The sequence below is a fragment of the Manis javanica genome, chromosome 13 (assembly GCF_040802235.1).
Source record: "Manis javanica isolate MJ-LG chromosome 13, MJ_LKY, whole genome shotgun sequence".
Taxonomy (NCBI): Eukaryota; Metazoa; Chordata; class Mammalia; order Pholidota; family Manidae; genus Manis; species Manis javanica.
Window position 1 is genome coordinate 17,268,626 of NC_133168.1, and position 27,450 is coordinate 17,296,075.

General features: G+C 34.4%; 1 protein-coding gene across 3 annotated transcripts in view; it reads left to right on the forward strand.

Moving 5' to 3' along the window:
- The window catches only part of RNGTT (RNA guanylyltransferase and 5'-phosphatase), a 262,720-nt gene that overhangs the window by 155,393 nt on the left and 79,877 nt on the right, over positions 1-27,450 (forward strand). For all 3 annotated transcript variants that reach the window (XM_037013987.2, XM_037013991.2, XM_037013982.2), the window contains one exon: positions 6,726-6,826. In XM_037013987.2, coding sequence (XP_036869882.1) covers positions 6,726-6,826 — 101 coding nt within the window. The remainder of the gene's footprint in view (positions 1-6,725; positions 6,827-27,450) is intronic.

Here is a 27,450-nt window from a genome sequence, read left to right on the forward strand (position 1 = left end):
GGAAGTTCCCACCCTCTGATCACATAGTCGGCTCCTCTGGTAGCCAGTTCCCGTCCATCCTCAGTGTGGTGCAAAAGTCACCTCATTAATATAACAGAAGAGATTCATTGCTGTTGTCACTCAGGAAATCCCAAGTGTTCTAGCAGCTCTGTACCGGAAACAGGGGTGAAGATCAAATATATATTTATTATTATAAGTCATGATATCACATTCCCTATCTATGAACAAGGGACGTTTTTCCAGTTTTTAGGTCTTCCTCTAATTTTTTCTATAATGTTTTGCAGTTTTCAATATATAGATCATGTACTTCTTTGGTTAAATTTATTCCTAGGTATTTTGTTCTTTTCGATGCTATTGTACATGGAATTGCTTTCCTTTTTGGATTGTTGCTGTTGCAACACAGCTGATTTTCTATGTTGATAATATCACCCAAAATATTAAATTGTTAGAAATAAATTTAATAAAAGTTGCTTAGAACCTGCATACTGAAAACTACAGAACATTGCTGAGAGAAATTTAGGAAGACCTGAGTAAGTAGAGATTTTCAGTGTTCATGAATTGGAAGATTCATTATTGTTAAGATGTTTTTTCTCCCCTAATCTATTGATTCCATGCAGTTCTAATTAAAATCCCAGCAGACTTATTTTTCATACAAATTGACAAGCTAATTTTAAAATTTATGTGAAAACATAAATCTTATATTAGCTAAGGGAGTTTGGAAAAAGAACAAAGTTGGAAGACTTATACAACCTGGTTTCAAAACTTACCGAACTACAGTAATTAAGATAGTGTGCTGTTAGCCAGAAGACAGTGTACTTACCAGTGCAACAAATTAGTGAGAATGGAAGTATATCTGTATCTATGAAGAACTGATTTTTGACAAAGGTGCCAAGGCAGTTCAGTGAGGGAAGGAGAATACTTTGAACAAATGGTGCTGTAGCAATTTGATATGTCAGACACTAAATCTAGGCCCTTACTTCACACCGTATAAATAAATTAACCTCCAGGGGGTCATATACCTAAAAATAAGAGCTAAAACTACAAAATTTTCAAAGAAAACATAGATAATATAGTGACCTTAGATAGGCAAAGATACCTTACAGAAAAGGGCACAAAAAACATTAATTATAAAATTGATGATTTTGAAAAGATACTTAATACTATTAATCATCAGGGAAATACAGATCAAAACCAGTGAGATATCACCTCACACCAGTTAGGATGGTTATTATCTAGAAGTCAGTAGATAACAAATGTTGGTGAGGATGCAGAGAAAAGAGAACGCTTATACATTGTTGGAGGGAACGTAAATTGGTACAGCTATTATGAAAAACAGTATAGAGGTTCCTCCAAAAAGTAAAAGTAGAACTACCATATGATCCAGTAATCCCACTTCTGGGTATATATCCAAGAGAAATAAAATCAGTGTCTTGAAGAGATACCTTCAGTCCCATGTTTATTGCAACATTATTGACAGTAGCCAAAATATGGAAACAACTTAAGTGTATATCAGTGGGTGAATGGATAAAGAAAATGTGGTGTACATATACAGTGGAATATTATTCAACCTTAAGAAAGGAAGAAATTCTGCCATTTGTGACTCATATGGATGAGTCTGGAGTATACTGTGTGAAGTGAAATAAGCCAGACACAGATCACACAGATGTGTTATCTCACATACCTATGGTATCTTTAAAAATAAAAGGAAAATTGGACTTACCATGACACACAGATCACACAGATGTGTGATCTTGCATACCTTTGGTATATTTAAAAATAAAAGGAAAATTGAACTTACCATGACAGAGACCAGGATGGTGGTTACCAGAAACCCATTGGGGGGGTGAGTAGGAGAACAGGGTGAGACATCGATCAAAAGGTAAAAACTTTCAGTGATAAGGTGAGTAAGTTCTGGAGACCTAACATACAGACATAAAGGTGACTGTGGTTAATAATAATGTATAATGTATACTTGAAATTTGCTAAGAGAGTTGAACTTAAATGTTCTCACTACATATACAGTTAACTATGTGAGATGATAGATATGTTAATTAGTTTGATTGTCCTAATTATTTCAGTTTATATGTATATCAAAGCATATTGTGCACCTTAAAATTTTTATTTCTCAATCATAACTAATAAAGCTAAAAAAATAGATGATTTTTTGACTTCATTAAAGTAGGAAACTTTAATCTTCAAAAGAAATTGTAAGAAAATGAAAAGGCAAGATAGACTGGTGGAAAATATGTGCAGAATATATATCTAACCAAGGCTGTTTATTCAGAATATACGAACAGCTCTTACAAGTCAATAGTAAGGAGATAACCCAGTAAACACCAGGATAAAAGTTTGGGCAGACTCTTCACCAAAAAAGATACATAGATAGAAAATAAGCCAATGAAAAGATCTTCAGCATCTTTTGTCATTAGTGAAATGCAAATTAAAATTATGAGAAATATTTTAGAATTAAAAATTTAGAACTTAAAATTGACAATGACAATACCTAGTCCTACTTTGGATCCAAGTGGAGCAGATTGACTTCTCATGTATTACAGGAAAGTTTACAGCCACTTTGGAAAACAATTGGACAGTTTCTTACAAAGTTAAACGTACATTTGCCATGTGACCCAGCCATTCCACTCCTAGGTATTTACCCAAGAGTTAGGAGAACATATCCACATAAATGTTCAGAGCAACCTCATTCATGATAGCCTAAAACTTGGAACAACCCAGATATCTATCAACTTGTGGTATATACTATACATAAGATGGAATTCTACTTGGGAATAAAACAGAACAAAGTACTGATACATGCACCAACAGAGATAAATCACAAAATCCTGTGTTAAAAATTTCTTAACTGGTTCTAAGAGGGAATTTACATAGCAATACAGGCCTGCCTCAAGAAACAAGAACAATCCCAAATAGACAGTTTAAACTCACAATTAAAAAAATTAGGAAAAGAAGAATAAATGAAACCCGAAGTTAGTAGAAGAAGGGACATAATAAATATCAGAACAGAAATAGGTAAAATAGAGAGGAATAAAACAACAGAAAAAATCAACAAAACCAAGAGCTGCTTCTTTGAGAAAATAAACAAAATAGACAAATCCCTAGCCAGACTTACCAAGACAAGAAGAGAGTATACAAATAAACAAAATCAGAAACAAAAAAGGAATAGTCACCCTGGATAATGCAGAAATACAAGGAATTATTAGAGAATTCTATGAAAAATTGTATGCCAATAAATTGGATAACCTAGAAGAAATAGACTAGTTTCTAGAAAAATACAACCTTCCAAGACTGATCCAGAAAGAAGCAGAAACTCTGAACAAAACAATTACCAGTAATGCAATTGAATTAGTAATCAAAAACTCCCAACAAACAAATTCCAGGACCAGATGGCTTCACGGCTGAATTCTACCAAACATTTAAAGAAGAGCTAATGCCCATCCTTCGTAAAGTATTCCAAAAAGTAGAAGTGGAGGGAATACTTCTAAACTCATTCTGAGTCTAGCATCACTCTAATATTAAAACCAGACAAAGACACAACAACAAAAAAAGAAAACCATAGATCAGTGTTGCTGGTGAACATGGATTCAAAAATCTTCAGCAAGATATTAACAAACTGAATTAACAAATACAATAAAAGGATCATCCATTGCAACAATGTGGGATTTATTCTAGAGATGCAATTATGGTACAATATTCAAAGATCAATCAACATCATACATCACATTAACAAAAAGAAGGATAAAAACCACACAATCACCTCAATAAATGCTGAAAAAGCATTTGACAAAATTCAACATCCATTCATGAAAGAAACTCAACAAAATGGTTACAGAGGGTATGTACCTCGACATAATAAAGGACGTATATGACAAACACACAGGCAACATCATACTCAATGGCAAACAGCTGAATGCTTTTCCCCTAAGATCCAGACAAGACAAGGATGCCCCCTCTCACCACTTTTATTCAACTTAGTACTGGAGGTCCTAGCCACTGCAGTCAGACAAGGTAAAGAGATAAAAGGTATCCAGATTGGTAAGGAAGAAGTAAAACAGTCTTTATTTGCAGATGACATGATATTATACATAGAAAACCCTGAAGATGTCACCAAAAAACTATTAGAGTTAATTCAGCAAAGTTGCAGAATACAAAATTAATACACAGATATGTTTCATTCTTATATACTAACAAAGTAGCAAAGAGAAATCAGGAAAATAATTGTAGCAGAAAGAGAAATCAGGAAAATAATTCCATTTACAATTGCATCAAAAAGAATAAAATACCTAGTAATAAACCTAACCAAAGAGGTGAAACACCTGTACTCTTTAAACTATAAGGCATTCATGAGAGAAATTAAAGATACAAATAAATGGAAATTTATCCAATGCCCATGGATAGGAAGAATATCAATTAGTTCTTGAAGTCAGAATTGCCCACAGCAATTTACATATTCAATTCAATTCCTATCAAAACACCAATGACATTTTTCAATGAACAGAGCAAATAATCCTAAAATTCTTATGGAACCACAAAAGATCCCAAATAGCCAAAGCCATCCTGAGAAAGAAGAATTAAGCTGGGGGAGATTGCACTCCCTGACTTCAAGTTCTACTACAAAGCTACAGTATGTTACTGGCATAGTAACAAACCCATAGATCATGGAACAGAATAAAGAACCTAGATATAAACCCACACATATATGGTCAATTAATATATGATAAAGGATCCATGAATATACAATGGGTTGGGAAAACTGGACAGACACATGCAAGAGAATGAAACTGGATTACTGCCTAACTCCATACACAGAAGTAAACTAAAAATGGATCAAAGAGCTAAATGTAAGTTGTGAAACCATAAAACTCTTAGAAGGAAACAAGCAAAATTTCCTGAATGTGAGCATGAGCAGTTTTTCCCAGACACATCTCCCTGGGCAAGGGAAACAAAGTAATAAATGAACAAGTGGAATTACATCAAATGGAAAAGCTTCTGTACAGCAAAGGACACCATCAGCAGGACAAAAAGGCAGCCTATAGAATGAGAGAATATATTTGTAAATGATTCTTCTGATAAGGGGTTAACATCTAAAATACATAGAGAATGCATATGCCTCAACACCAAAAACACAAATAACCCAATTAAAAAATGGGCAGAGGACATGAACAGACATTTCTCCAAAGAAGAAATACAGATAGCCAGAAGGCATATGAAAAGATGCTCCACATCACTAGTCATCAGGGAAATGCAATCTAAAGCACAATGAGATACCACCTCACACCAGTCAGAATGGCTGCCATCCAAAACATAAATAACAAGTGTTGGCGATGATCTGGAGAAACAGGAACCCTCCTACACTGCTGGAGGGAATGTAAATTGGTGCAGCTACTATGGAAAGCAGTTTGGAGTGTCCTCAAAAAACTAAGAATACCATATTACCCAGTAATTCCACTTCTAGGAATTTACCCAAAGCAAACAGTATCTCTGATTCAGAAAGATATATGCACCCCTATGTTTGTCACTGGATTATTGAGAATAGGTAAATTATGGAAGCAACCTATGTGCCCATGAATAGATGAATGGGTAAAGAAGATGTGGTGTACATACACAATGGAATATTACTAAGTAATAAAAAATGAAATCCTGTTGGACAGTGACTGCAATGGGGTATGTGGTGGGGACTTGATAATAGGGGGGGATGTAGTAACCACAATGTTACTCATGTGAAACCTTCATAAGATTGTATATAAAAAATACCTTAATGAAAAAAAAAGAAATCCTGTCATTTGCTACAACATGGATGGAATTAAAGGGTATTATGCTCAGTGAAATAAGCCATGATAAGAAAGACAAATAGTATATAATTTCACTTATTTGTGGAACCAAAAAACAAAACAAAACAATGAACAACATAGCAGTAGACTCATAGACACTGAGAAATGACTGGTAGTTACCATGGGGAGGGGACTAGAGGGGCCTAAAAGTTCTCAGTCATAATACAGGTTTGTTCGGGGGGTAGTAGTATAGCATGGGGAATATAGCCAATGATTCTGTAACATCTTCCTATGTTGACAAATAGTAACTTCACTAGTGGGGGTGAGTATTTAATAAGATGGGTAACTGTCGAACCACTGTCTTTTATATTTAAAACCAGTGTAAGATTGTATATCAGTTAAAAAAAAGAATTTCTTATGGATTCTAGAAAAAGCACAGTGGTAGTGATAGAAAGGTCACTGTTTACAGAGAATTGGTGGGAGGAAATTGACAGCAGATGCCAGCAGGAAGGTTTTTGGGGTGACTGAAATACCACATCATGATTTTGATGATGATTACATACCCATTTGTTAAAATTCATTGGTTAATTTTATTCATTGTAAATCATTCCATAGTAAAGCTGAACAAGAAAAAAGTTGTTTTTTTTTTTTTTAAATGACAAAGCTTCCTTGAAGTTATAGGAAGGTTGGAGAGAATAAAAGGATTCATTCTGTTTTGGGACATCCATAAGAAAGGGTCTGCATGCTTTGGCAGAAAAGGGAGAAAGGCCCTTGCTAAGAAGGTAGCTATCTAGCTTCACTCATCAGTTAAAGGTAAAATTATATTCAGAAAAAAAAGCAATTTCACTTAATAACAGGTAATTGCTGTTATACTTAATAAATCGAATGTTTAATTTTTAGCTTCTTATTAACTATTACCATCATTTTAATTCACTTTAGAAATATAAACCTGGTCGATGTGATGATATTTTAAAATGGAAGCCTCCCAGTCTGAATTCTGTGGATTTTCGCCTAAAAATAACAAGAATGGGAGGAGAAGGGTAAGTGTGCACTTTGTTCCTCCCCCAGTTTTACATGAAATAATACTGTTTGTATAAGGCTTCACTGCTTACCAGGTATTTTGCATATATTTTATTAAAAAAAGTAAAATAACTTTAGTTTACAGTATGCTTACATACATATTTATACATCTGTTTGACAAATTATTTCTTAGACCTATTACAGCTAACATTTTGTAGCATCCTTGAAATTTACAAATTTTCATATTAAAATAGTTATCTTTAATATAAAAAAGTGAACCTTGTTAAATTGCAAAAGTGAAAATAGATTTTACCAAAGGTAGTCCTGTTAAGTGAATTATGAAGATCAGATATAATAATTATTATTATAATTAAGTTTTTTGAAATAAGCTTTTTTATTTTGGAGCAAACTACTTTATATTTGCATTTGCATAGCAAACATTTATCCATATTTTATTAGGGTAATGTATTAGTTGTTGAATTTCATTAGGATTTTTCATAATGGTCATTAAATGTTTTTTCATTTATTGGTTAATCTTCCTTTCCTGACTTCATTGGCTGCTATTTTAGAATAAAAGATGCTTTAGCATAAATATTTTCATTGTTTTTTCACACGCTTATTTTATTTGTCATGTTTCACTAATTTTCATGACATCTTATTTAAGTAAATTCCTAACAAGTAAGAAATGTTTGAGTAAAGAATCCGTAAAGAGAAGGTAAATAAGATAACACTGGTAGAAAGCTTTAAAAGTTTACCAATGCATGCCATGAAATATTTTTTACTTGCCATAGGTAAGCTACAGACTTGCATTTTTGCAGCTAATGGAACACAGGATTTGTAAACAGTTATATGCATCCGGACTCTGGAAGATTAAGTCTCTTAAGACTGTGCATTATTAAATAAAGGATTCTGTGCAATGTGGTGAATCCTAAGTAAAAAGTGTTTAATAAGTCATGTGGTGTCAGTTTTCAAAAAGTAAAGTATTAAATGTTTAATATATTTAAAGAAGAGTTTGTGACTTAATAGCAAAGTGTAGTTTAGTAAGAACAGTTATTTGGGGAACCACATAGTTTTGTTCAGGTATTTTACTCTGTATTAGTCTGATTTAACTCAAGGATGGACAGATAAATTTTTGACTGTTTATAGGATTAGATGGTGTGTGTGTGTTTATGCATATTCCATATAAAAATGTCAAAGATTAAACAACAGGAATAATATTGGCAATCCAGAATATCTGTACATCAGATACTTTGTTAGGAAGAATAATCTTATCAGTATACAATGATATTACTTATCAATACTTAATCCAAAATACTATTTCTTCAATTTTTGGATAAGTATTTACATTAATATTAATGTTGGTAGCATATTAATTATTAATAGATATTGTCAATGAAAGGTATATTAATATAATAATAGTAATTAATAAATATTAAATACTAGTAACAATGAAATATTGTTAATATTTCTTGAAAATTGCCCCCACACTAACTGTCTGTCTACCTCTCTCTTTGGGTATTTTAGATGGTTAGTTGTAGTATGTTAGAGAGCATTGTAAGAAATATGCCTGCAATAGTTTGAGAGGAGAATAGCCATGTCTCTGAATCATAGGAATCATATTTTCCATATGATTGGTGAAGTGGGACTAAGATATTAAATTACTGAAACAACCATTTTTTTTTTCTTGATTGCATTTCTAAGTATTTCTACAAAGCATAAAATGGGGTGGAATTTCTTGAAAGGTACAAATACCAATCTTTGACAATGTCTGCAATGATTTTTGTTTTTATTGTAGTCTTAGGCTTTTATAGTATGATTTTGAGTCTCAGCTACTATAATAAAGTGGCTGTAGTATAGATTCTGTTAGATTAAAATGTAATAGAAATAGAAAAATCCATTGTGTTAAGTGCCCTGTTGATGGCAATTAAAACCTAAACTTTGCTCTTTCACTCCTTTTAGTATCATTCTGAAAATTTGAGGTATATTAACTTAATATTGATTTATCATGGCCTAAATCAACTTCTGTATGTCTTAGCAGCTTACATTGTATTGAGCTGTATGTAGACACACAATGTAGATTTTCATCTGAGAGGTGTACACTGTTTTGAAAAAAATGTGACTTTATGTTAACCAATCTACAACCAAAAACCATGGTCACTGTCAAAGCTAAAGGATTATAAAGGTTGTCTGTATTCAGGAAAGTGAAAACTCTTAAGTATAATGTCAGTGACTTAACAGCAAGCAGTATTAACTTAATATTTGTGTAAAATAGTAATTTAGACAACAAATTCTGGAACTAGACTGCCTGAGTTTGAATATCTTTATTAGCTGTGAGACCTTTAGCACATTATTTTTTTCTGTGCCTCAAATTCGTCATCAATGAAAAAGGAGTCAGCCTCATAAGACATGTGATGATTAAATGAACTAATATATGTAAAATGTTTTAGAACAGATGGCACATGGTAGGCATTCAAATGTTTGCTATTATTTTTGTTTTAATTAAAATAGATTTAAAGTCTCTATTTTCTTTTTATAGCTCCTACAATTCCATTATTTGCTGGACTGTGTAAAATTCAGTTTTCTGTGTAAAGCATATCCTGTTTGAGTCTAATCCTTTAAAATGTTTACCTTTTAAAATGCATATATCTTCAACTTATTTGTATAATTAATCATAAGTTGTTAAACACCTATAGAACAAGAACATAACAAAGTCACAAAACTTTTTTTTATATAATTTTTTTTGTAACAAATCTCTTCAAATAACCTGGGCAATATATAGTGGTTAAGAACATGGGCTCTTGGCCAAGACTGCATAGAACCGAGTCCTAGATACACTACTCACTCGCTATTACAGTCTTGTTACTTAATTTTTCTAAGCTTCTCACTGTAAAATGTCCACAGTAACACTGTTTATCTCATAGATTTTCTTGTGAAGATTTAATCATACAAAAATTCTGTGAGTAGGTAATTAGAAGTAATATTGAGATGTAGTTTGACCCATGTATTTGGCTGAGTGAGAAACTATATCATATATTTGGCTACAGATTTAAAATATGTACCACATCCTATAAGAACACCATCCTTTTAAGGTGTAGTTTCCTAACTGGTGTTATAACTGAATTTTCAATTGACTGTTCTGCTGTGTTGTTAAGCCAGCTGCTTTTAGGTGAGGGGTAAGACCAGTGAATATCAAGGCCATCAGCCCATTGCCCCCCTTAGTTTACTAAGGAGTAACTTTTCTTGCAAACCAGGTTAATGAAGAAGACATTCCATAAGTCCATAGCTGTGATGGTAATAGAAACTTTAAGGAGAAAAAGGGATATTTTATTTGGAATACTTAGGTGATCCAGTGAGGGGAAATTGCTGCCCCCTCCATGATGGAAGAAGTCAGTGTGCTTAACCTGCCGCAGTGACTGACAATATGCTCATACGCTCTCAGGGGGCCTGGTGATCCTCACTCTGGGCTAGTGGCTGGCTAATCTCCCTGGGGACGGGCATTGCATCAGGGGCCTCAGTATGGTGTCAGCTGTTGGCAGGCTGAGCACTTACAGGTAGCTCTGGTGAGGAAAAAAGTCCATGTAAGCCACAAATCACTTCCCTTGCCAGGAAATCACTTCAAATTCCCTACCTCACATTTACTCAGAATACACTTGGCTTAAAAGGCTGACAGTTTGGAGTTGATATGAGGAGTCGGACATGTTTACATTATTTTAACTTAATTTTTCCTTGGATCCTTAATCTTTTATTTTTAATTTTCAAATAGTCCTTTCTGTTTCTCTTTTTTAAAAATTTGTTTTATTTATTTGTTTTTTAATTTATTTCTTGTTTTGTAAATTATGATCACAAAAATGTTCCTGAACAAACTTCCCTCCTCCTTTCCCCTAGAAGTCAGCCCAGAATACAATGGACTGGGTGGCTTAAACAGTAAACATTTATTTTTCACAACCTGGAGGCTGGGAAGTCTGAGAGCAGGGTGCCAGCATAGCTGGGTTCTGGCAAAGGGCTCTCTTCTGGGTTGTGGACTTCTCATTGTATCCTCACGTAGTAGAAAACAAGAGCCAGCTGTGTGGCCTCTTCTTTATAAGGGCACTAAACCTGTTCATGGGGACTTCACCCTCATGACCTAATGACCTTCCAAAGGCCCCACCTCCAAATACCATCACTTTGGGGACTAGATTTCAATTATCAGAATTTTGAGGGAACGTAAATGTTCAGTCATAACAGAGGGAATAAAGATATTCCTTATAGTCTAATATTTTAGTATTTATTAATAATATGTTCTAGTTAGGTTCTATTGTAATCACTCTTGAGTTTGTCAAAGGCCTTTTAAACCCATATTCTCCTGAGTACCTGACTCTAGAGTGAAATGGTTTCTTGAAACTTCCACGTGTAAGACACGAAGCTCAGTGTGCAGCTCAGCTACTGCCGCGCTTCTCTTGCTCTTTGTCAGTATAATCTATTATTTTAGATAGAAATCATGTGCATTGTGTTTTTATTTTTTCTTTATATGTACTTCAAATATATAATCAGGTTTATAATAGTCAAACTCATCCATATTTTAAGTGGCTCTGGTGCTCATTGATAGTCATTTTATACCTTGACTTTACTCTTTTTCCAGAACTTTTCTTCAGTTCAAGTATATTTTCACATAATGTTCTTAAGAAGTATTCTTATTTAACACTTCTTCATAACCAGAATTCTTTCTGTTGTGGCTTAATTTGCAAAAAAAAATATTGCATTGATGTTAGGAGAAAATAAGATTACAACAGCTGTTATGGATTCATTTTTATTATCTAATAGTTAATTTGAAATACTAATTCTGTTACTTCTATTCATTGTTTCTAAGAAACTTTTTCTTCAGACAGATAAAGACATTTTTTTGCTTTTAGGATCTTTATAATGTCTTTAGGTCATCAGAAATCCTTGAAAAGTAGAGAATTTTCATTTATTCCTAGAAGTATATTTCTGAGTTTGTATTGTATACATAAAGGGGTTATTCTCCATGGTATTACATTATCTACTGCAGAAACAATTGTGTTTATAATAAAAATCTTACAAAGCCTTAGTAAAATGAAACACTTTAGCCCAGCAGCTGATATTTGGTATAATTATGGATGGCATTTTTTAAATTAGCAATCTGTTAGAGTTTACTGTATTAGGATTTGGCCCAAAGTATTTATGAAGTTAGTACATATTTATTGCTAAACACCAAGTTCAAATTCTTATTTACATCTTAAGGGTAAAATGAGGAAAGGTTTGTGTTTTTTAGCCTCTGAGCATTTCTCAGTTAATATCAATTATGGAATAAATTAAATATCTCTGCCTATTAAATAACTGCAGAATAATTGGTAATAGAATTATATTCTTTTAACTTTCAGTCTGTTTTGAACCAATCCATTTAATTTGGTTTAAAGAGTTAATTATGACAAGAGGATATTTAATATCCTCCAGCATATGACAGCTTCAAAATATAAATATGGTAATTTATTATAAAAAGAAGAAAGCTAGGGCACATCATTGTTAATGCAATCCTTTTATCTCTGGAAAATGGAACTCATATTAAGCTTTGAATCTCAGGGGACAGAATATGGGGGAGGGTATGGAATGAGCTCATTTTGTTCTTTGTGTACATCAGAAAACTCTCTTAACAAACTGGACTTCCAAGTGTTGAGTAAGGGAATAGTAGGAACAATTATGATTTCAGAGTTTTGTAAAGTATTACATGTAATGGTTCTAGTGGTTGTTTTTAACATCTTAAAATTTATTATATTAGCACCTGTTATGTATGACCTTGTTTAAAAAAATTGTATTTAATCATGTGAAATACATTTTACTGTGTAATAACAGTTTGTTTTTAGGTTTTCTTAATGCCCATGTACTGTACCAGCATTGTCCATTGTAAACACTACTGATTTAACAATTGTATTTATAAGAAATTAACACCTTATATTCTTCTAAGAGAAACCCTATCAACTGGAAGTTTTCTGTATTGACAGCCCGAAGATTTCATGTTCATATTGATAAGAATTTCAGACACATATTATCAGTTATCAAAGGAAGTCTAGATTATGCAGCTTTTTTTAAAAGCACATTTTATTTTCATTTAATTGTTTGAAAAAAATGCCAATCTAAATTACATGTAAGTTAACATGTTAGTGTCATTTACTGACCATTATACAATTGCATGAGTTTCTCAAATATCAGCAAATTTACCTCCTTGGGCAATGTTTTAGCTCTTAAAAGTAGAGCTGGATTATGTATTATTTAGATTTAAAAATAGCTTTGGCATTTAAATGTGTGTTTATTTTGGAAAGTATAGACCATATTCCATGTTCTCAAGGGAGTTTAGAATAAATTAACTATAAATTACATGAATTCATTACTAAGAAACAAAGACCTTTATTCATCTTTTTCAGAATTTAATTTATGAAAAAGAAAAAAAATCACTATCCTATTTGTCTCCCATTTACTTTAGGCTCTCAGCATAGTAAGTAGAAGTGCCAGTTATAACTGATTAATTGCTATTCAGTTGTGCAAACCACATTGTTAGGTGGTGGGAATAAAGAGATGGATAAGCCCTACTCTGAAGGTGTGTGAGTAGCTAGAATGGGGAGACATAAATAAACATCAGTGTAACAAAACTGGCTATTTAATGAGTAAAATACTCCTAAAGTATACAGGAGCCCAGACAATCTTATACTACATATAAAAATATTTTTATTGTCAGTAAGAAAAATATTTTATTGTCAAAGAAGGTCCCAAAGAAGATGCTCCAGTTGAATAGACCTTTGCAAATACATAGCCATGGCATTCAAGACATAAAATATAATCTGAAAGAAGTCATGAAGTCACATGGCTTATTTATTAAATAACCAGAATTTAGGGAAGTAGGTACTTGAATAAAGTAGGCCAGGACCCCAATGTGATAGACCAGGAAACCAGAGTTAAGAATTAGGACTAAAATTGGAGAGTTAGTGAAGATTATAAAAAGAATTGATACTATCTGTGTTTTGGAAGTTACTCTAGCTAGAAGTTAGAAGTTGGCAGCATATTCCACCCAGTTTCACAAGCCAGAAACCTGAGACATCTTTGTCTCTCCTACCTGGTTATCTAATGAAGCGCTGTCAGTTTTATAGACACTGCTTAAATGTACTGACTTTCCCCTGTTCCATATACACATTCAATTCAGACTAGCGTTGTATTACCTGGACTATGACAATAGCCTCCAACTGATGTTACTGTACTACCCTTGTTGTCACTTAGTACACATCACAAGAACCCTGCCAGCTTCTCTCCTGCCACCCAGCCCTTTTGTTTAACGTTTGCCTGGTTTGGTAGGTTGAATCGTGTCCCTCAAAAAGATGTATTGAATACCTTGGTGCCTGTGAATGTGACCATGTTTGGAAATAGGAGTCTGCAGGTAGAATTAAGGGGTAAGTAAGGGGGTAAGATGAGGCCATACTGGAATAGGGTGGACCCCTAACACAACCTGACTAGTGTCATAAAAGGAGATGGGAAGGCATGCAGAGATGCCTGAGGAGAGAATGGCGTGCGGTGAAGGAGGCAGAGATTGAAGTGCTGCTGTTATAAGCCAAGGAAAGCCAGCGATTGCTGGCAGACCACCAGAAGCTAGGAAAGGGCAGGGAAGGATTCTCTCCTACAGGTTTCAGAGGGAGCAAGGCTTTGGTTTACTGCAGAGAAGTCAGTTTAGTTCTTCTGATACTCTTCATTCTTTTTGAAGGGCTGTATGTTTTTGCTTTGGGTACTTTATTGATTAGATTCTGATCTTGTCAATATCATGCACTTCTACCCCTTACTTTTCTCACCTGAAAAATGAGAATATTGGAAAGATGATCTTTAAAGTAACTTTCTGCTCTAAACATTTACAATCAGCTATATACGTTGGATCCTTATCACTCGCAGATTCTGCAGTTGCAAGTTCACCTATTTGCTGATATTTCGCTCTTGCAGTCATTCCTGGGCATGCACCATTTAACAGAATATTAGAGTCATCTGATGCCCACATTCCCAGCTGAGGCTGAACAAGGCGATGCTCTGCTTTCTTGTTTCAACTCTTACAGGATAAACACATGTCCTTTTTCACAGTGCTGTTTTTTGCATTTCTGTGCTTTTTGTTGATGATTTCACTGTTGAAATGGCTTCCGAGTATACTGCTAAAGTGCTATTTAGTGTTCCTAAATGCAAGAAGGCTGTGATATGTGATGTTACTTTTGGAGAAAATACTGGCATTAGATAAGCTTTACTTAGGCATGAGTTACAGTGTTGTTGGCTGTGAGTTCAACATTAAAGAATCAACCATATATATTAAATAAGTAGTCTTTAAACAGAAGCACACAGAAAACAATGTTATGTATTATTGAATTGACAAAAAAATGAGCAGAGGACTGCAGGAACCTAATGTTGTAATTTCTTAAGGAGCAGTGGTTTGGTATTCACTAATTTTGTGTTCCTGATGACTTTATAGAACGTAACTACCACAAATAACAAGAATAGACTGAATCTGTCCGTATGCCCTTAGAATAATGAACTCTTTTTTTTCTCTAGGACCTATCATTCTGCACACTGGCAAAACTTAATAAATACCTCTTTAATGAGTAAATGACTCTGTGTATGTCTCACGTGACAGATGACTAGTGCATTTTTGTTGGGTAAATTAGTATTGGATAATTTGCATTGGGTACAAGAGATACTACACTAGAATGTTACTGACTTTTATTTTAGAATTTTATTTTGTCATATTTGAGAAAGGAAATTAAATTCAATTCCTTTAGCATTTTTGAGATACATGCAGATATAAATGTTAATGGTGAGCGGATTTTTTTTCTCTAATGTCCCAGAATATTGTGATGATTTGTTCAAACCAAAGGTGTCATTTTGAAGGTACCTTAGATTCAGAATCCTTGTCTTTACAAAAAGTCCTGAAAGTGTATTTGAGACAATAACATTGGAAATGTTCTGTCAAAATTCCCTGTAATTATGTTTGTCTGCCAAAATTTCACTGGCTAATTTGTGGTTATAGAAGTTGCACTTCAGAATTTTTTCGAAGTGTGTTCTTTTTTTTAAAGTCTATTTTTTATGTATATCCTGAATAGAATATTTTGACACGTCACATATTTCTGCTCATTGGAAGCTCTAAAAATCAGAATTTTATGACCCTCACCATGCAGTCTAGCCTAGGCATAGAATTAACCTTATTAACAACTGGCTATGTTTCAGTTAACTAGATAAATTAGTGGTTTATCATTCTAAAAGTAGAGTTTGAACAGATCTTTATAAACAATGACATTCTATAATTTTTGTTTGTAGTTCAGTCTCCTTTTATTTAATCTATGCATTTTAGTGTGGAAATTACATGGGCAGCATGAAATAGCTTTCTTTTAATACGATTTCCTATATGTATGTCTTAGGACCAGCATAGTCTCTTTTATTCTACTTGTTAAATAAGGAAATATTAGGATTCTTATTTTATAAGAAGTGAATTTGAGAGTGATTGAGTAGATAACTCTCAGTGATTGTTGAGATAAGGTTTGACTTAGTATCATTCCAGGTCTTCACTTTGTATACAGAGTGTAACTTTTGGAGATTTTTTAGTAGGTCTTTAGGTATTATTTTGTAATTTAGGTATCAGCAAGGATCCCTTGACTTTTGAGTTTTAGACGAAATTGGTTTGACTCCCATACCCTGTGAGCACCTCCATCACTCAGCTGTGTGCCTCATGGAAGTCCAAGGTCCAAGGTCCAAGGTCCAAGGTCCAAGATACCAGTAAGTCTCAGGCAGTTCATCTCACAGTGATCTCTTTCTGGGCTTCTGCTTCCTAAGCAGATGTCTTTACTCTGCTTTGACCCATATGAGAAACTCAACCCTTTCCCCACATGAGGCAGTAGTAATGGTAAGTCATGGTACTTTTATTAAATCTCAGAGTTTCTCTGTGACCTTCTAGTTCCATTTACAGTGTTTCAGCAATTCTAAGGTGGGCTTTTTTTTCTTCACATCTTAATATCTTGGAAATCAGGATGATTTTTTAGCCAGTTAGTACCTGTCTTAAGGTGGTGTTCTCAGGAAATAGATTCTAAGGCAGAAATTTGTATGCATGTTTATTATTTGGATTTTGGGACTGACGTTAGATCTGAAAACTGGGTGAGATAGCTGCAGTCCATAGCTGGACCACATGAAGCAAGAAGGTGGTGAAGAAATTTGTAGAATGCTGGAAAACCAGTGGCAATCTGCTGATAGCCACACTCTGGTGGTGAAAAAATTTGCCAGAGAATGTCAGTAGGCTAGAGCTGGTCTGCTCTGGTCTCTGAGCTGAGTGCCACTTGGCTGCCCAAACAGTATTGAGCTGACAACCTCACCCCACGTTAAAAATAACAAAATGAAACAAAACAAAAACAAGAATCCAGGCTATAGCCTTGTAGAGTCCCTGCACTGCTTTGTATTGACAAAGCCTGACGTTGCACCAGCTGGCAAAGGAGAAATGTTATAGGCTCCTGACCCTGTATCATAGAGCAAAGCAAGCAGGGAAGATTGGGGGCTAGGAGGCTATAAATTGGTAACAGGCACAGTTATATTTGGAGGATGTAAGGGGACCAAATCATTATTTTGAAAGCTGATAAGGGAAAGAATCAAGTCTTGTCTTCTGCCTTTCCTATGCAAAATATACCTCAAGCAAGCAAATAGTGAGGCCATTTAGGTTTCTCTTTAGGAAAGTTTTTTCAGCCAAGTAATGAAGAAGGAATGATAGATAATTACTGTTTTGCAACTCCTACTGTATGTAGGCCAGTACTGTGCAATAGAAATATAATGTGAGTCACACATTTAAAGTTTTCTAATCACCACAATAAAAAAATAGAAACAGATAAAGTCAATTTTTGTAAGTTATGATTAAGATGAAGTATATTTTATTTAATAGTATATCTAAAATACTGTCATTTCAACATGTACTCAACATAAAAATATTAACAAGATAGTTTATATTCCTTTCTCCTACTTAAGTCTTTGAGATTTGGTGTGTTATTTTATACTTAACAGTGCATCTCGATTTGGGCTAGCCCCATTTCAAGTGCTCAGTCTTAACGTGGCTAGTGGCTACTGCCTTAGATAGTTCAGATCCAGACAGTGATCATCAATGGCATTAACATCATACAGAAAGAGAGACAGCCAGACATTGTGTGCCTCCTGGGTCATACTATGAGGTAGTCATGCCAAAATAAATAAACTTACTTGAATCTCATTAAGCACCTAGAACTAACAACTTGTTTTCAAGAAGTACAGTGGACTAAAGGAGTACAGAAAACACTACTGTGGTGATACGGAAAGCAAAATTCAGAATGTAGGTTATTCTATACAGTAACTGACTTAAAAAAAAAAATGGCAAAGGCGGGGCAGAGGATGAGAACCAAAAGAGCCTTCAGTGATTTATTAACCAATTGAAACATAAGGGCCTTCTAAAAAAACAACTGGACAATAGGAAAACATTTGAACACTTATGGTTTTGTACTCATGGTTTTATGGTTTGGTTTATTATAGCAAAAGAATACAGAGTAAAATCAGCATAGGGAACAGGTGTTAAGGGGCAAAGTCCAGAGAAAACCAGGCATAAGCTGAGTGAAGGGTATAAGGGACCTCTGGACTATTCATGCAAGTTTTCTATAAGCCTAAAATTATTTCAAACTAGAAAGCTAATATATTCCTGATATTTAATGATATGAGAATTGGCTTTTTAAATGGGATAAGGATATTATAGTTATGTTTAAAGGCAAGAGTGTTATAGGAATACATATTGAAATATGTATGGATGAAATGATATGCCTGGGATTTACTTCAAAATAATTTGAAAGTGTCATGTGAGTGAGCACATGGGGATAATAAATGAAACAAGGTTCACCATGAATTGATGTGAATTGCATTTAGGCTTATATGACAGTTCACTCTCCTGTACTACTTTTTTTCTACTTTCAAATATGTTTGAAATTTTCCATAACAGAATGCCTTTTTAAATCTATGAAATTTACATTAAAAACAGGAACATATTTTTAACTTTTTAGTTCCCATATACCCTTCACTCAGCTTGTACCTGGTTTTCTCTGGACCTTGCCCCACAAACCTTTTCCCTGTGCTGATTTTTCTATATATTCTTTTGCTGTAGTAAACTAAAACCTTGAGTACAGCAACTTTTGAGTCCTGTGAGTCCTTCCCAGTGAATGACTGAGCATGAGGGTGGTCTTAATGTTACCCAACACAGTACCTAAGTTTAGGTTTGTCTGAAATCCATCAACATCATCCACCACATCAACAAAAAGGACAAAAACCACATGATCATCTGCATAGATGCTGAAAAAGCATTCGACAAAATTCAACATCCATTCATGATAAAAACTCTCAACAAAATGGGTATAGAGGGCAAGTACCTCAACATAATAAAGGCCATATATGACAAAACCACAGTCGACATCATACTCAACAGTGAGAAGCTGAAAGCTTTTCCTTTAAGATCGGGAACAAGACAAGGATGCCCACTTTCCCCACTTCTATTCAACATAGTACTGGAAGTTCTCACCACAGCAATCAGACAACACAAAAGAAATAAAAGGCATCCAGACTGGCAAAGAAGAAGTTAAACTGTCCCTGTTTGCAGATGACATGATATTGTACATAAAAAACCCTAAAGAATCCACTCCAAAACTACTAGATCTAATATCTGAATTCAGTAAAGTTGAGGGATACAAAATTAATACACAGAAATCTGTGGCATTCCTATACACTAACAATGAACTAGCAGAGAGAAAAATCAGGAAAACAATTCCATTCATAGTTCCATCAGAAAGAATAAAATACCTAGGAATAAACCTAACCAAGGAAGTGAAAGACCTATACGCTGAAAACTACAAGACACTCTTAAGAGAAATTAAAGAAGATACCAATAATGGAAACTCATCCCATGCTCATGGATAGGAAGAATTAATATTGTCAAAATGGCCATCCTGCCTAAAACAATCTATAGATTCAATGCAATACCTATCAAAATACCAACAGCATTCTTCAATTAACTAGAGAAAATCATTCTAAAATTCATATGGAACCACAAAAGACCTTGAATAGCCAAAGTAATTCTGAGAAGGAAGAATAAAGCTGGGGACATTTTGCTCTGCAACTTCAAGATCTACTACAAAGCCACAGTAATCAAGACAATTTGGTACTGGCACAAGAACAGACCCATAGACCAATGGAACAGACTAGAGAGCCCTGATATAAACCCAAGCATATGTGGTCAATTAATGTACGATAAAGGAGCCATGGATATACAGTGGGGAAATGTCAGCCTCTTCAACAACTGGTGTTGGCAAAACTGGACAGCTACATGCAAGAGAATGAAACTGGATTATTGTTTAACCCCATACAGAAAAGTAAACTAGAAATGGATTAAAGACTTGAATGTAAGTCATGAAACCATAAAACTCTTAGAGGCAACAGAGGCAAACATCTCCTGAATATAAGCACGAGCAACTTCTTCCTGAACTCATCTCCTTGAGAAAGGGAAACAAAAGCAAAAATGAACTCATGAGACTATATCAAACCAAAAAGTTTCTGCACAGCAAAGAACACCATCAACAGAACAAAAAGGCATCCTACAGTATGGTAGAATACATTTGTAAATGACGTATCTGGCAAGGGGTTAACATCCAAAATACATAAAGAACTTACACACCTCAACACCCAAAAAGCAAATAACCCAATTAACAAATGGGCAGAGAATATGAAGAGGCAGTTCTCCAAAGAAGAAATTCAGATGGCCAACAGACATATGAAAAGATGCTCCACATCACTAATCATCAGGGAAATGCAAATTAAAAACACAGTGAGATATCATCTCACACCACTAAGGATGGCCAGCATTGAAAAGACTAAGAGCAATAAATACTGGCGAGGATGTAGAGAAAGGGGAACCCTCCTACACTGCTGGTGGGAATGTAAGCTAGTTCAGCCATTGTGGAAAGCAATATGGAGGTTCCTCAAAAATCTAAAAATAGAAATACTATTTGACCCAGGAATCCCACTCCTTGGAATTTACCCAAAGAATACAACTTCTCAGATTCCAAAGGGCATATTCACCCCTGTGTTTATCGCAGCACTTTTTACAATAGCCAAGATATGGAAGCAACCGAAGTGTCCATCAGTAGATGAATGGATAAAGAAGATGTGGTACATATACTCAATGGAATACTATTCAGTCATAGGAAAGAAACAAATCCTACCATTTGCAACAACATGGATGGAGCGGGAGGACATTATGCTCAGTGAAATAAGCCAGGAGGAGAAAGACAAATGCCAAATGATTTCCCTCATTCGTGGAGTATAACAATGAAGCAAAACTGAAGAAACAAAATAGCAGCAGACTCAGAGACTCCAAGAAGGGACTAGTGGTTACCAAAGGTGAGGGATGTGGGAGGGTGGGTAGGGAAGGAGGGAGAAGGAGATTGAGGGGTATTATGTTTAGTACACATGGTGTGGGGGATTACAGGGAGAACAGTGTAGCACAGAGAAGGCACGTAGTGCGTCTGCGGTATCTTACTACACTGATGAACAGTGACTGCAGTGGGGTATGGGTGGGGACTTGATAATATGGGTAAATGTACTAATCACATTGTGTTTTCATGTGAAACCTTCATAAGAGTGTATATCAATTATACCTTAATAAAAAAAATTTAGGTATGTCTGATACTTCCTAATGATTAGATTGGAGTTAGGGAGTTGTCTCCATTTTGTTTTTTCCAAGAATGCATTTTTTCCAGGAATACCACAGAAGTGATGTACCCTTCTCAGTGCATCATATCAGACAGTTGATGGTAGAGATAGTCATAGTTCTGGTCGTGTTCTTGATCACTTGGTTAAGGTGGTGTCTGCTAAATTTATTTTTAAAGTTGCTGCTTTCTGTTTTGCCATTAAATTATTGGGGGAGATGTTTTCAGTCTCTGCAAATATCCTGATTCTTCTCACCCACTAGTTTTAGCTTCCATTAGTAGATCCTGCCTTCCAACAATTATTACTACAGTGTTCTAGTGGTAATTTTCTATTTCCAGAAAATTTGTTTCATCTCTAAATAGACTAGGACTATAAATACATAGAAACAAGTTGATTTCATTTGTAACCAAAAGTATTCAGACTTTGATAAATTTCCTTTTCTTATTTATATTAAGCATGATATTTGTACAGAAAATGAAATCTGTTTTAACTTCCTAAGAACTCTAGGTTTATTTCATTTTAGTAAATCAACGATCCTTTTCAAAGTATTGCTGTTATGATAACAGATTTTAATAATACTGAGGTTTTAAATTATTTTCTCTCAAATTACTTTGCCTGTTTAGTGTAAGTTACAATGACAATACATTGAAATTCTTTGTCTTATGAAGAATCAATCTCACAACATAACATTAAAAGCTAGTAATGTTTCATAAAAGAAATATGATTTTCCTGAGAAAAAGAGCTAATGTAATGATCAGTTTTCCTCTATTATATTCTCTGTATAGTAGTAAGAGTGAGTCAATTCTTATCAACTATCTTAGAACCATTACTGGTTGCTTACAAAGTTACTTCTTTCTACAAAGTCGTATGTTCTGGAGATGATGAACTTAAAGTTTATTTAATTGTGAAATTTATTGGGTGGCAGCAAATACAAATCTAAATTTAGGATTAGAATGTGGTTTAAATTTTTTTAGTTCTTTAGGAAAAAAGGAGGAGGGTGCTAACAAAGATTAATGTTTGTAGGTTTTGGACTAAGCAGTTTATATTTGTTATTTCAATTCATTGAAATAAACCTATTAAATAGGTGTTGCTATCTTCATTCAGAGTAAACTAGTTTAAAGTGGTATAGTGACTTGTCTAAAGTCACATAGCGTCTAAATACAGGAGTCAGTGTTCAAATCCTTTATCATACTTCAGAAATTACCCTTTTTTTGATTCAGGTCATGATTTTCAACCTGTTCCATGAGTAGTATTGTAGTTTGTTTGAATAAGGATTCCACACTGTCTTGTGCACTTTCTTTTAATATAAAATATGATTAATGTAAACTTCTTATGTTACTATTTCAGATTAAAACTATTGACCCAACTTTGTGAAATTCAGCTTACCTTCATGTGTTTGGAAATTGAAGGGTTAGCCCTATCACGTCTGATTATTTCTTTGTAGACATCTCTTCTGTGATCTATGGATTTTTCTCCAAATGAGATATAATGCCTTAAGCTGTGACTAAGGAAGCTCTCTTTGCATTTGCCTGGCATGTAAACAGGGGAATAGAGATAACATTGTTTTTTTCTGCAGAACTGTAACTCTAAAAAGTTAACATCTAATCCCTACTTCATAAGCACTCCTAACAAGTTTGAAAAATTGACACATAAATTTAAGTAAATGCTACCAAACTTTAGTTGTTAGCTAGTACAATGTAATCTTATCTTGAAGAAGTGGTTGAGGGTAAATTTTGACTCATGTCTGGAACTGACTCCTTTAGGCCTTGTCCCTTGGTCTGAGTTACTTAACCACCCTGCCTCCACTTATAACTTGGGACAAGTCTTTTTCCCCCAGTGTATTTAAAACTGTTCTTCCCAGATCACAAATGGCAGAGGAAGGAAACTTACATTATTGTTGGTGATGATACTTTAAAAAGCTATCCTGATATGTTAACTAGTCATGTACTTATCTATATTTTATGCTTAAACATCAACTAATTTTTAAAACAGATATAAAAACCAGTAGTCTTAGGTCTTTGAAAAACATTCATAACAGAAATGTTCTCCACTGCATATTTAAAATATGTTTGAACAGATTTGATGAATTTTGGAATAGTCATTTCCTTGCAGTTGTCTGTGATTTCTTTTTGAGTTGTTGACACTCTCTTCCTTTTGGAAGAGTTAAGCTCTCAACTTCATACCTTAATCTAATATATGTTGTTAAAAGTACTGCTCTGTGTCAGCTTTATTTTTGTATGTGTTCTATTGGTCTGAGTCAGTATTTTCTATTTCTACTGTATGCTTGTATAATGCAGGACCTCTTGTTTTTATGTTGCATTATCATCATGCTATAGACGGAAAGACATTTAGTAAATGCACTTTATCTTTTGTTGATGAAATAGATATGGCTGTTTTAGCTCCTTTTCTGCTTATTGATAATTATTTTCAGTTATAAAACTAGATGTTTATGAGGGGGATAAACAAACATTTGGAGGCATGAAAAGGAAAAGTTCTGTCTCTCCATCACTCATAGGCATCCAGTATTGATAGCTTTTTGTATCTGATTGGTCTTCAGATACAAAAGTGCCCTTAAAGATAGCATATTCCCAATTCTGATCTCCCATCTCTTGTAATATTCTGTCTTTCATATGCTATAATTACCCAGTACATTGTTACTATTGTGACTTTGAACTAACAGTTGTCTATGATGTCAGTTAAGAATAAGAAAAATAAAAAATTGTATTTTACCTTCAGTTATTCCTTCTCTGAAACTCCTTTTTTAATGTAGATTTGAGTTTCCCACATGATTTATTTTTTTCTTTCTCTTAAGAACTTTTTACCACTTCTTGCAGGGCAGGTCTTCTGGCAACAAATTCCTTGTTTTTATTTGCCTGAGAAAATTTTTATTTGTCTTTTACTTGTGTAGTATAATTTTGCTGGATAAAGAAATCTTGGTTGATGGATTTTAACACTAAATTTCGCTCCGCTTTCATCTTGCCTGCATGGTTTCTGATGAGAAGTCTGATGTAATTCTTATCCTTCTTCCTTTATAGGTAAGGTGTTGTATTTTTCACCTCTGGCTTCGATCAAGGTTTTCTCTTTGTCTCTATAATTTAAACATGATATGCCTAGGTATGCATTTTTTAGTATTTATCCTGCTTCATGTTCTCTGAGCTTCCTGGATCTGTGCTTTTGTGTCCGTTATTAATTTGGGGAAATTCTTTCAGTTAAAGATCATTCAAAAACGATGTAAGGGTATCTATAAATAAGGTAAAAACAAGAGCATATAATTTCATATTCAAATTGAGTTTTTCTTGATTCTTTTGATTAGAACCTGGACATGTGGCTAGTATGCTATGAGGCTCTGGGTCTTATCTTATTTAAGCTCTCTGTTCTCGCAGGTCTCCTCTGACACTGCTCCATCTGGGCAGGGACATGCTGCTCTGTTACCGCCAGGTGCGAGTGGAAGTCCAGGTTTCCCACCTGGCCTTTGTAGAACAGGAGTTGGGTGGGAATAGAGGTACCCCTTGTTTCTCCTGGGCAGGGGTGTCAGTTTGGAATCCCATGTGGCCTTTACTGACATTGTCTTGGAGGAGGAGGAGTGTCACTGGTGCTGGCAGAAGTCCTGATTCTCCTGGGACACCCCAGTGCAGGGTGGGGGGGAAACCTAGGTTCTCCGTGGGGTGTGCACTGCCACTGTGGTAGGGGATGTTTCCTGGTCCTCGGCTCCCCACTCACCTTGCTCTCTCCACTGTAACTGGGTTACAGTATGGTGGGAATAGGAGGCTAGGCTTCCCACTTGGCTTTTGCTGTTCGGGCTGGTGATGAGCAGTTTTTTCTGTGGTGTTTCACTAGAGTAGAGTGGTAATTATCTAAAAGTTTTCTCTCTTGCTGGGTTAGCCCTTTCCTGAGTAGAGAGAACAGGCTTTTCTTGGGTTTGGGTTTTGTTTTATTTTTTGTCCCCTCCCATTGATGTTTTTGGCTTGCTGTCTCCTCTGTTACCCAATCTGAAATATAGGAAGCAACAGGAAAACCCAGGGTGTGCATTTCCACGTTGTTCCTTGGGTTCTGAGCTCCCTAGTTGGGCTGTCTTCTGCTCTTCCCCTTGTAGAATCTTCTTATGCTTTTGTTATATATAATGTCCCTGGTTTTTAGTCGTACTTAATGGGAATAACAGGGAAAAGGTTGTCTACTTCACTTTCCTGTTAGCAGAATTTCCAGGAACATATCATTTAATTTATAAAAATTTAATTATATATAATCTTTTAAGAATGGTTGACATTGTAGTTGCTCACTAGTTACTAAATTGAATCAAAATTGGTGCCTGGTATTTAGGAAAACTGTCTCCATCTAACTATTCATCTAATATTCATTAATTGGGAGAAGGAAAATGTGAATAAAATAAAACCTGTAGGATTTCTACCAAGTGTTTTCCCATATATCAACTTCTATGCTTTTTAGTAAACATAATTTGTGATTTAGGGGAGGAAAGATAGAATGTACTGTATTGAGCAATAACTAACGTCCTTTCCTATCATTTCCATTGTTAACTGGAAACTGGTTATTATGTTAAATTCATTTTGGATGATCATCGATCTTTTAATTGTTGTGCTGCATGTTGTTAAGTGAGCCTGGTCTTTTATTGCAAAACCAGAGCTCACCTCTTGATCTGACGAGCCGGTCCCCGCGTCTGTTCTAAGTTCTAATTTGTCACTTACTTTGAGGTTGCTCTATACTCTTTGAAAGCTGAAGGTTCAGATGAGTCAGGAGATGTTCAACAAATGCTATTAAAATATTCCATTTAGATTGTAAAAAGTACTCTTTTAAAAGTTTCAGTTTGAATAATGACTTAAATTTTAATTGGACTGATTTTCTATTTCTATTTCTATATAATATTTTCTATTTTCACAGTATTTTATGTAGTTATTAACTAAAGTAAATAGTATCTTCATGAAGTTGGACAGTTATCTCAATTTTCCATGCGAGGAAATTGAGAAATGTCATTTAGTTTGTGACTTATCCAAGAGCATTCAGTGAATTGAGATTTACTGGAAAAATAGACCAAGATTGGAACTCTTTTTTTTTTTTTTTCATCCAGTCTGTGCTCAGTCCAATAGACCATGCCAGTAATCAAATTAAATTTATATATCTTTCAAAATGAGAGCAGGGGTGGTTGGGGGGAGAGAAGGGTTATCCAATTAAAACTTTAGCTTCAGACATGGTCTGTAAATATCTAATTTTTCAGTCTGATGCATCAAGATTGTTTCATCATTATATACCTTCTTTCATATGCAGCATAAATATAAAGTCCATAATACAAGTCAGTAATTTCAAAAATATTTCCTCTTTAACAAGATATATGATAGGCATTTGAAATTTTTTTTTATAATTTAAGGAAAAACTAGAAGAAATGTGATATATAAAAAACAAATATAGTACATGTACTTGCCATTAAATATATTACATAGGCACACCTTAAATATTGCACATATGCAACATTAAACATTGAAAATTTATGATAGGTTTACAAACTATCAGTGCTATCATGTAAAGTGAATTGAATATGGAAACTAGTTTATTTAAATTTCATTATATATTTGTCTTCTGGGTTTGAAATATTTACATAAAATGTAGATGTACTTTCTTTTTAGAGTAGCTTGTTATAATATGTCGGGAAGATTTTATCACTAGAAATTAGGGTCTGGGTTTTAGATTAGCTCATGTTCTGCTAAATATATTGCTCAGGGAAGCATATTTGCAGTATGTCTTTGGGGATCAGAATCCTGACGTAGCAGTTCATTAATATTGTAGCACTATGAAGATTTCTTCTCTCTTAGTTTTTTTTCTTTTCACTTTTCTAATCACATTCCTTAAGCTCTTCTTTTGCACTCTATTATTAAAA